Below are 10967 nucleotides of genomic sequence, written 5' to 3'. Positions count from 1 at the left end.
CCAAAATTTCCTCCCTTCATGGGTCCAAAATTTGAAGACTGATTGTTGTAATTGCCAAAATCATTGTAGCTTCCACCACCTCCAAAATTGCTTCCTATAAATGGGAAAGAGGGCCTTCGTCTGTTACCTGAGGATGATGCTAGTTTCCAATTCTGTTTAGTGGTCAGAATAAAATAAGGTTGAGTTATCTGCCTTCCTTTCTCCCAAACTATGGTGACTCCAATCTTTGCATTTCATTCTCTGGGAAAGGCATTCAGTTGAATAATCCAGTAATAAAAAGAAAACTGGCCTAACTCACCATGACATAAAATAAAGAGATTTTCATAGTGGCTCAAGCATATTCTCCAGCCTTGAAGGCCTTCATGGATCCAGGGCCACAGCAAGCAGAAGTATCTTGGATACATCAACTAAGCGCCTAAGGTCCCAAAGGAGTTAAGATACTAAATCCTTCTATGATACTAATCTAACTCAAAGACAATACTATCCACTTATCTCTACTAATTGGGAGTGAGGCGGCCCCAGCTTAAAGCTAGGAGGAGGTAGCATAGCAAGCCCATTTGTTTTTATTATACCATGCAATGTACCACACAATGCTTTAACAGCACCAGAACCCAAGCTCTAAAAGGCTAATCTAGCTGTCACACCAAGTACTTGGATCACTGGATACCTACCACTACCACCGCCAAAGCCGCCTCCGCCTCCGTTGTTATAGCTGTCATAGCTGCCACTCCCGCCATAGCCACTGCCCTGGTTTCCATAACCCTGTCCACCACTTCCATAGCCTCTGCTTCCTCCAGAGTAACCAGGGCCGCCTCCTCCATAACCACCTACAAGAATACAATTCTTCTCAATAAGACAAAAGTATTTGACAATGAAAACGTGTGCAAGTGTAATGGCTGAAGGCCTGCTCACAGCATGCGTGTTATGGGCAAGGTTGAGTTTGTCATGCACCAGAATTTTAGTCTCTTATCAACCTATTCTAAAGATCCAGGTTGCCAGGATTTTTTCTCTACTTAGTCCTAAAAAACTTACCATCATTACCAAATCCATTATAGCCATCCCCACTGCCACCATATCCACCACCACCACGGCTGCCACCAAAGCCACCTGGAAGAAAAAGTTTCAAGTTTAAGTATGACTTGCACTGAAAATGACATTCTGAATGCACTTCCCACACTGTAAAATCTACATAGCAAAGACGGTGTGACGTCAGAACTACACGTACATAAACTATACATACCACGACCACTGAAGTTTCCTCCACGACCGAAGTTGTCATTCCCACCGAAACCACCTCCACGACCACCACCAAAGTTTCCAGAACCACTTCGACCTTAAGAAATGAAGTTTAAGCATTAAATCATTCATACTGAAGTAACTCAAAGTTACCTTTAAGGTTTAATTAAGCAACAAGCATACCTCTTTGGCTGGATGAAGCACTAGCCATCTCTTGCTTTGACAGGGCTTTCCTAACTTCACAGTTGTGGCCATTCACAGTATGGTATTTCTGAACTAAAAAAAATATAAATACATGGTCTCAGGGTTTAGAATGCCACATGGATTGTGGAACCCTTACTAAATGCCACTATCGGATACTTACTGACAATCTTATCCACGGAGTCATGGTCGTCAAAGGTTACAAAGGCAAAGCCCCTTTTCTTGCCACTGCCTCGGTCAGTCATGATTTCAATCACTTCAATTTTCCCATACTGTTCAAAATAATCTCTTAGGTGATGTTCTTCGGTGTCTTCTTTAATGCCACCAACAAATATCTTTTTCACAGTTAAGTGGGCACCTGGTCTTTGAGAATCCTAATAGGAGGAAAACCACAGGTTTAGATTAGCAAACCCTATATTCAAATCAAAAATTGTTCTGGTAAGTTTAGAAAACTCCTGAACCTTAAGTCCATAGCAGCACATCTCTAAATGAGTTGAAGGCGGAAAAAAAACCAAAAAAAAAACCCAACACAAAACAACTCACTTCTCTTGAGACAGCTCTCTTTGGTTCCACAACTCTTCCGTCCACCTTGTGTGGCCTTGCATTCATAGCTGCATCCACCTCCTCCACAGTGGCATATGTGACAAACCCAAAGCCCCTGGAACGCTTGGTGTTTGGATCTCTCATTACCTGAGAACAGTGTTAATTTATGTAACAAAGTCTGACCGCAGAAGCTTTTGTCATTTTAACTTTGAATATGGCAATAGGAAACTTTATACCAGCCTTTTATGAAAAGCGGTCCAGTTTCCCACTACCCTAGATTTAATAGGTAGCTTTTAAAATCAAAGCAGAATGTTCCTTTGTCGACAAAGCTCTAACCATAATGTTACTAACAACTTTCATAAGCATTCAGAGAGGACTGCACCAAGATATGCCAAGGAAATCGCCTATTTTACTGCTTTGTCCCAATTCTTACCACACAGTCCGTGAGCGTTCCCCATTGCTCAAAATGGCTCCTCAGGCTCTCATCGGTGGTTTCAAAGCTCAACCCTCCAATGAAGAGCTTCCTCAGCTGTTCGGGCTCTTTAGGAGACTGGAGTGGGGGAAGGGGGAAGTGTTAAATGGACTACAACACGAAACAATTTCCATCAAGGAAAAGAAAAACTAGACACCAACTGTGTACCTAGCACTTATTGTTTGTTCAGGTCGCAACAAGCCACGTGCTTCTCCCCACCAAGGGAGGCAGTATGCTGGGGGTTGGGAGTGCTGGGAAATCGCAAGCGCATGCGTCTCTAGTCGTCTTCCGACGCACGCGCAACAAAGGCTTGGGTGGGAGGGGTGCATCTCCATAATGGGACTAACCACTCTTCAGAAATCTCGCTCACCAAGGCAAGGTTTAAAAAAAGACAAAGATCCTGTGTGCCTAAGAATTTTGCTACGAGTAGCGAGTCCCGCGTGATAACTCGTGGTTGGCGGAGAGCGGCCTCATGGCGATCAAGAGGACAAAATGGCGACTTGAACTTTGGGAGGGGTAGGCCTTGGCAGCGACCGAAGTTAACTGTAGAATCGGCTGGTGCAAGGAACGAAACCAAGCCGCATCTTACCGATTCAGGAAAGGGAGACGAAAAAATTCAAGTTGGAAAGCTCGCCTAACTCACCTCTGACTTAGACATGACGGCAGGGAGAAGAGAGACTTTAACGATGCTTCTTCGGCGGCGTCCACGGGCAGAAAGGAGCAAGCTGACGAACGTATCTGCCAGCCTACCTTCGGCCTCTCTTTTTTACCCCGCCTCCTCGCTTTCGGCATTGGTAGACTCCGCCCTGGAACAGCTCTGATTGGACATTTGAAATCGCTTCCCCTTGCTATTGGCCTGTGGTGCCACATTGCTGTGTAACGTCATTCCTTTGGGCGTTCTACGCGTCTCCACCCCTTGCAGTCAATTGGTTCTCGAGTAATATTATTGTTAACCAGTCTGATTGGCCAACCGACCAATCATTCATGTTTGAATCTACCTGGGGTGTTTAACGCCTTTTTCATCTTCCACGCGTAAATATTACAGTCAAGCCGCGTGGCAAAGCATGATTAACACTATGTATTAGACAAGCAGCCAGGAGGTCACAGTTTTTTTGCAAAGAACGCTTGTTGACCGCACGTGTAGCAAAATGGCGAATTTTGCGCAGGCGCATTAAGAAGTTCCACCTGCCTCTGGGAACACGTGAAATGGCGGGCAGGACTAGGCAGTGAACCTACGGCGCCTGCGTGTTGGCGGGAGTTGGTTCTAGCTTTGCGCATGCGCAGTGGGCGGAGAAAAAAGGTCCGGTCCCAGGATTGGTTGCGCAGGCGCAGGGAAGGATCCGTTTTGGCGGGCGGTTGGCGTTGCGCAGAAGGCGGCGGCGGTGGTGGCTAGTGGTGCGGCCTCACCAAACAGGAACAGGGCAGACGTTAGCGTGAGTGATCACTCTCAATCCCGGGTAAGTGGCAGACAGTCTTATCTACCCATAGTAGGTCTTGAACTGACTCCATTTGGGCCCGTTATTGTGTGAAATGAATGGACCGCGGGGTGGGGGATAGTCAAGGGGCAGCGGTGGATCGGGTCAACCAATAGAAGAACAGGGGGCGGGATGTTTTAATCCCTGTAGGTTCTTGGGAGCTCTGCAGCCGAAGACTTTGACTGGCTTGTGTATAGACCAATTGGGTGTGCCTTGAGCTGCCGACTGATCGGCCCTTGGGCCATCGGAATGTAGGAGATGGGTTTTCCCCTTCTGAGGAGCGTCTCACTGAGCCAGTGAGCAGGAAGCGCGCGGTAGGTTGGGCTTCTCCAGGAGGCAGCGGTTTGACTCCAATGGGGAATGCGGGATCGGGCGGTTAAACGGATGGAACGAATCTGGAGCCAGTAGGCGGACAGCCTAAGGAAAGCGCTGGGACCCAGTCGTCCAATCGGCTCTCCAAAAGAGAGAGGTCTTCGATTTGGGGTTGTGAGGAAGGGGAGTCTGTGCCTGTAATGGCGTGTGAGGATAAATGTTTTATCCACAATGACTTTTCTAATGTTCTAACGGAGCCTTTAGGCCTCAGTCCCATACACCTCCCTGAAAGCCTAAGTTTCCTCCTGTATTCCTCGACTTGACCATTTTTCCCCCGCCTCCTCACCACTTGAGGTTTGGGGAACAGAGGAGGTTTTTGTTTGTTTTTTAAATAATACTTTCAGAAGTCGCTTCTTTAGGAAGACTGTTAAAATGTTAGAACGAATAGGAGAAATCTCTATATCCTGATAGTGCATATTTCCACGAACAATATGTTTGTAGGTCCATAGAAAAGTTTTCGAAAGCTATACACCAAAGTGTGTCAGTCCTAGGGACACAGTAGGATCGAGGCAGGCTGGTTCTTTAATGTTTAAAACTTTGCAAGATTAATGATTTGTGATTAAAATTAAATAAAAAATGAAGTGAATTGTTTTGTGTTTCTAATCATAATCACATACTTACCACCCTTTTTCTGATTTGTATAATCCATGTGCCCAGTGCTTTTATTTTAGTCTCTTTCTCCCGGGAACTTTCCCTCTCATACATTTCCTTTCTTTACACCATTAAAGATATCCTAAAACCCCTCTTTTTGATGTTCATTTGAGGATATCTGCCTTTGGATTAAAAAAGAAACGCTTAAAGAGGGTAATATTTAGGGTTCTGGGGACTGAAGACTCATCCATCACCTGGATTATTCCTTGCCTTTTAATTAGATTTCCTTCGAAGTGTGTTTTACATGCAGTCTATCTCCTTTTGGTAATGCCCCCTCTGCTTATTCCAGGATCTTTTGGAGAAATAAATAAATTTTGATAACATTGGCTGTATCAGAGTCTTACTGCTTTTTTCAATAATTCAGGATCAAGGGAAAATACTTAAATGCTGAAAATCAACTACCTATGAAGTACACTTATGACTAGAGACCTTTCCGACTTTATACCAAAGACAAAAGATTTTAATAGCAGTTTATGAACAGAGGAAAAATTTCCATGTTCTCTGGCACTAGCAAAAGGACAAAGTATTTATATATAATTTATATCTGGTTTTAAACCTATTTGTAGGTATGCTAGTAATGGGGTTGCTGAGCTTCTGAGAACTAAAGTGATACTGGTTAAGGGTATCTGTCCTGGATTTATTTAGGTTTGAAAGGAATACAGTCTTTTTTTTTTTTTTTGAGACGGAGCCTCGCTCTGTTGCCCAGGCTGGAGTGCAGTGGCCGGATCTCAGCTCACTGCAAGCTCCGCCTCCCGGGTTTACGCCATTCTCCCGCCTCAGCCTCCCGAGTAGCTGGGACTACAGGCGCCCGCCACCTCCCCGGCTAGTTTTTTTGTATTTTTAGTAGAGACGGGGTTTCACCGTATTAGCCAGGATGGTCTCGATCTCCTGACCTTGTGATCCACCCGTCTCGGCCTCCCAAAGTGCTGGGATTACAGGCTTGAGCCACCGCGCCCGGCCAGGAATACAGTCTTAACCTGCAGCAAGATTTCTCAGCATTAGCACTGTTGATATTTTGAGGCAGATAATAATTCTTTGTTAAGGGTATTCGGGGTGTCCTGTGCATAGTAAAATATTTAGCAAAATCCCTGGCTTCTACCCACTGTATGCCAGTAACATCGCACCTCTCGCCACATCCCCATTTGTGACAATCAGATTGTTAACAGACATTGCCAAATGTCCGGAGAGGTAGGGATCGGGGATAAGATCTCCCTCGGTTGAAAATCATTCTTCCAAAATTCTGGAATTTTGGGCACAGTTTCGTGTTCCTGTAGTCCCAGCTACTCTGGAAGCTGAGGCAGGAGGCTTGAGCTCAGGTGGTCAAGGCTGCAGTGTGAAATGATTATGCCTGTTAATAGCCACTGCACTCGTCTGGGCAGCACAACAAGATCTCATTGCTAAAAAATAAAAATAAAATGCTAAAGTTTATTATTTTTTCAAAATCCATTATTTTACCAATTGGAAAATAGGTAAAAGTGAGAGAAGATGGTTGAAGTGTTTAGGGAGTGGCTTTTGGTAAATGGATCGCTAAATCCTGATGTTTATCTCCTTAGATACAGAATTGGTCATTGTTCCATTTGATAAAAGGAAATTTTTATTAAAATTTTTACCACTTGATCTGGTGCCAGTGGCTTACGTCTGTAATCCCAGCACTTTGGGAGGCTGAGGTGGGCAGATCACTTGAGGCCAGGACTTTGAGACCAGCCTGGCCAACATGGTGAAACCTGTCTCTACTAAAAACACAAAAATTGGGCCGGGCGCAGTGGCTCATGTCTGTAATCCCAGCCCTTTGGGCGGCCGAGGCGGGTGGATCACTTGAGGTCAGGAGTTCAAGACCAGCCTGGCCAACATCGTGAAACCCCGTCTCTACTGAAAATACAAAAAAATTAAGCGGGCGTGGTGGCAGGTACCTCTAATTCCAGCTACTCGGGAGGCAGAGACAGAATTGCTTGAACCCGGGAAGCGGAGGTTGCAGTGAGCAGAAATTGCACCACTGCACTCCAGCCTGGGTGACAGAGCGAGACTCCGTCTCAAAACAAAAAACAAAAAACCCCACAAAAATTAGCCAGGCATAGTGGTGGGCACCTGTAATCCCAGCTACTCAGGAACCTGAGATGGGAGAATCGCTTCAACCTGGAGGCAGAGGTTGTAGTGAGCCAAGATCGTGCCACTGCACCCCAGCCTGGGTGACAGAGTGAGACCTTGTCTCAGGAAAAAAGAAATATTTACCACTTTTTGCAACTTAAACTTACACATATGATTGATTGCATCTTGTCCTTGTTTGGCTTCCTAAAATAACGGCAAATATGTTTTTGAAGAAGGTAGACTTTGCCTCACATCCGTCTTTTTCACTTGATTCTAGCTAGCCTCTTTACTAGGATTCTTTACTGGGATTCTTTTGGATCCACGTTTCAAAACTTTTTTGACTTCAATAAGAAATGTATTTTACAGTAATCCTGTACACACATTGAAACAGATTTCACTAAACAAACAAATGTGCAGAGCACTCTGATACTCTTTTGTCTGCAGTATACTATTTCATTGTCTTAAGAAAGCAGTCGATTTCCACCGAACTGATTTCGCAGCTGTTTATAGACCCAGAGTTTTGGGGGAAAAAAGACTGCTGATCTGAACAATAGGTCACCAAATCATGCCACCTTTGATTACTTTCTGAGTCAGTTCCTTCCATCTCCAGCCCCAGCCCCTTGTACAGATGATCCCTTACTTGTGATATTTCGACTTAAGATTTTTTTCACTTTTACAATGGTGTGGAAAGCAATTTCCTTTCAGTAGAAACCATACTTCAAGTATCCACATAACCATTCTGTTTTTCACTTTCGGTACAGTAATCAACCAATTACATGAGATATTCAACACTTTATTATAAAATAGGCTTTGTGTTAGGTGATTTTGTCCAACAGTAGGCTAATGTAAGTATTCCGAACACATTTAAGAGTAGGCTAGGCTAAGCTATGATGTTCGGTAGGAACACCTTAGGTGTAGGAAATGAATTTTCAATTTTTCGTATTTTCAACCTGTAAGTCAAGGAGTATCTAAACAGATTAAGCAGTGACCTGTTACTTGGTGTTTTTACTTATGTGTTTTACTTTGAAAGATTATAGGAGCCAAGCCGAGACTTTCTAGTTTACTGTGGTGTGCAAGTGAAAATTGCTTGTTTTATTGTGAAGTCTCACAGTGCTTAAAGAGGGAAAACAATAAAAATATTGCAAAATCTCTCACAATGTGATAGGGTTTTTTGTTTGTTTGTTTGTTTGTTTGTTTGTTTTGAGACGCTCTTGTTGCCCAGTCTGGGGTGCAATGGCACGATCTTGCCTCACCTCAACCTCTGCCTCCCGGGTTCAAGCAATTCTTCTGCCCCATCCTCCTGAGTAGCTGGGATTACAGATGTGTGCCACCACGCCCTACTAATTTTTAGTAGAGACAGGATTTCTCCATGTTGGTCAGGCTGGCCTCGAACTCCTGAACTTAGGTGATCCGCTTGCCTTGGCTTCCCAAAGTGCTGAGGTTACAAGCGTGAGCCACTGTGTCCAGCCTCTAATGTGATAATTAATAGATATGATGAACTTTTCTCTCTGGTGGTGAAATTTTAGTGGGTAATTTTTCATTGAAATTCTGGGAATCTCACAGAGTTAGAAATCTTAACTTCCAGTGTGATATGTGTTGGGCCTCCAATTACAAAAGTTACAGCATTTGTGCTTAGAACTTAGAGACATACCGGCCGGGTGCAGTGGTTCATGCCTGTAATCCCAGCACTTTGGGAGGCCGAGGCAGGCGGATCATGAGTTCAGGATTGAGACTATCCTGGCTAACATGGTGAAACCCCGTCTCTACTAAAAATACAAAAAATTAGCCAGACGTGGTGGCGGGCGCCTATAGTCCCAGCTACTCTGGAGGCTGAGGCAGGAGAATTGCTGAACCTGGGAGGCTGAGGTTGCAGCGAGCCGAGACTCGGCACCACAGCACTCCAGCCTGGATGACAGAGCGAGACTGTCTCAAAAAAAAAAAGAACAACTTAGAGATATACCTAACCATTGCAACCAAATCTAAAAGGAGTGTTTACTATAAAGGGGAATATATTTTTTCACTGTTCTGTCTGAAAACTAGTAAGTGGAAAGCTTCAATTTGGGTAGTAGGTAAGCAGGGTGATAGTTGGGGAAAGAAGGAGTGAGCCTACATTTGAAGCGGCTGGATTTGTATATGGCTGGGGAAATTCTGGAGATTCTCAGAGCCTTTTAACAATACTCTAGAAAAGAGAAAGGTTTGGTATCAGGGTACAAAGATTTTTGAGGAAGACCAAGTACTTTTTTGCTTCTGTTGAGGTTTGTTTGTTTTTGAGACAGTCTCACTCTGTTGCCCAGGCTGGAGTGCAGTGGCGTGATCTTGGCTCACTGCAACCTCTGTCTCCCAGGTTCAAGCGATCCTCCTGCCTCAGCCTCCCGAGTAGCTGGGATTACAGGCATGTGCCACCATGCCTGGCTAATTTTTTTGTATTTTTAGTAGAGACAGGTTTTCACCGTGTTAGCCAGGATGGTCTCGATCTACTGACCTCGTGATCCAACTGCCTCGGCCTCCTAAAGTGTTGGGATCACAGGCACTAGCCGCTGTGCCCAGCTCTATTGAGGTCTTTAACTGCATAGCATGATTTCTGTATCTTATTGATATAGCCCATTTAATTAATAACTGTTGTGGTAAAGCATTTCTAGTCTTTATTTTGTCCTTTTACTTAGATTGTTTTTATTTCCATTCACCTTACATGAAACTGGGCCTAAAGCTATGTTATGGATATTGATTTTAAAAGTAATAAATTACAACATGAGATACCACTTGACTCAGTATGGCTGTTTACATATCTGCTATTCGTGAACTTGGACTCTGGGCAATCATCTTTTTCTCCTGACATAAACTTTTATTTTTCTTCCTTGCTTATAGAGAATGATTTTAACTGATCATTGTACTAATAGGAAGGAGTCCAGGTCATCCTGAGAAGAGTTCGCTTGTCCAGAGTCCAAGATGCAGATTTGTTGGATTTCTGTAAGCCACTCGAAGCCACATATTCATTTCTGATGACAGCTTTACACTTGTGCTGGAAGAACACCCACTGTGACAACTGCTGCCTATGTTTAGTCTGTCCAGGAGCTCTACCAGCTAGCATGTTTGCAGAAAAACCTACACTGTTCCTGTTAGCAGCTATGTAAATATTAGATCTTTCTGAGTTTCTCTTCTCAGATCTGCCAATTTCTTTGGGGCAAATTGTATCCTGCAGTTGCCTCAATTTACCCTTTGAAAATGAGGGATTAAAGGTTTTAGACATTCTTTGGGTTATCTGAAACACAATTCTTTTTGGATCAGTAATGTTTTATATATGTCTACTTTATGATTTTTAAAATTTTATTCCCCCTGTGTATTAGTTTCCTGTGGCTGCTGTAACAAATTACCACAGACTTGGTGGTTTAAAACAAGAGGAGTTTATTCTTCTCACAATTTTGGAGCCCAGAAGTCTACAATCAAGATATTGAGGCCCTTTTGGAGGCTGTAGGAGAGACTGTGTTCTTTGCCTCTTTTAGCTTCTGATTATGGTCAGCATTCCTTGGCATGTCTCTCTGTTCTGTTTTCACATTGTCTTCTCTCTTGAGTACTTCCATCAGAACTCTCCCTCTACCTCTGTATTACAAGGATACGTATGATTGCAAATAAGAAACCACTTGGATGAACCAGGATAAATTTCTCCTCTCCTATCTTTTAATTCAACCTGAGAGAGCAGATTTAAAATACATTTTATTCCTAAAGTGGCAGATCCCTGAAAAAAAAATGTAGATTCATGTTTATTTTATTTTGAGACAGAGTCTCGCTTTGTCGCCCAGTCTGGAGTGCATTGGTGTGATCCCGGCTTACTGCAACCTCCGCCTCCCAGGTTCAAGCTATTCTCCTGCCTCAGCCTCCTGAGTAGCTGGGATTACAGGTGCCCAGCCAATTTGTGTATTTTTTTTTTTTTTTTT

The 10967-nt window shown here is 43.8% G+C and overlaps 2 protein-coding genes across 2 annotated transcripts in view; one reads left to right on the top strand and one right to left on the bottom strand.

The window, feature by feature from the left end:
* The window catches only part of HNRNPA1 (heterogeneous nuclear ribonucleoprotein A1), a 12098-nt gene extending 8380 nt beyond the window's left edge, over positions 1 to 3718 (bottom strand). Inside the window, exons 1-9 of the mRNA XM_011992617.1 lie at positions 3096 to 3718; positions 2414 to 2530; positions 1981 to 2127; positions 1601 to 1811; positions 1420 to 1512; positions 1241 to 1333; positions 1033 to 1107; positions 672 to 827; positions 40 to 94 (exon numbers count right to left, since the gene is read on the bottom strand). Of these exons, the coding sequence (XP_011848007.1) occupies positions 40 to 94; positions 672 to 827; positions 1033 to 1107; positions 1241 to 1333; positions 1420 to 1512; positions 1601 to 1811; positions 1981 to 2127; positions 2414 to 2530; positions 3096 to 3110 (962 nt within the window). The 5' untranslated portion in view covers positions 3111 to 3718. The remainder of the gene's footprint in view (positions 1 to 39; positions 95 to 671; positions 828 to 1032; positions 1108 to 1240; positions 1334 to 1419; positions 1513 to 1600; positions 1812 to 1980; positions 2128 to 2413; positions 2531 to 3095) is intronic.
* Positions 3719 to 3787: 69 nt separating this feature from the next.
* CBX5 (chromobox homolog 5) overlaps positions 3788 to 10967 on the top strand; it is a 56813-nt gene continuing 49633 nt past the window's right edge. The window contains exon 1 of the mRNA XM_011992642.1: positions 3788 to 3909. The gene's annotated coding sequence lies outside the window, so the exon portion shown is untranslated. The remainder of the gene's footprint in view (positions 3910 to 10967) is intronic.

This window comes from Mandrillus leucophaeus, unplaced genomic scaffold (assembly GCF_000951045.1).
Source record: "Mandrillus leucophaeus isolate KB7577 unplaced genomic scaffold, Mleu.le_1.0 Scaffold414, whole genome shotgun sequence".
Taxonomy (NCBI): Eukaryota; Metazoa; Chordata; class Mammalia; order Primates; family Cercopithecidae; genus Mandrillus; species Mandrillus leucophaeus.
This window is presented reverse-complemented; position numbering and strand designations above follow the sequence as displayed.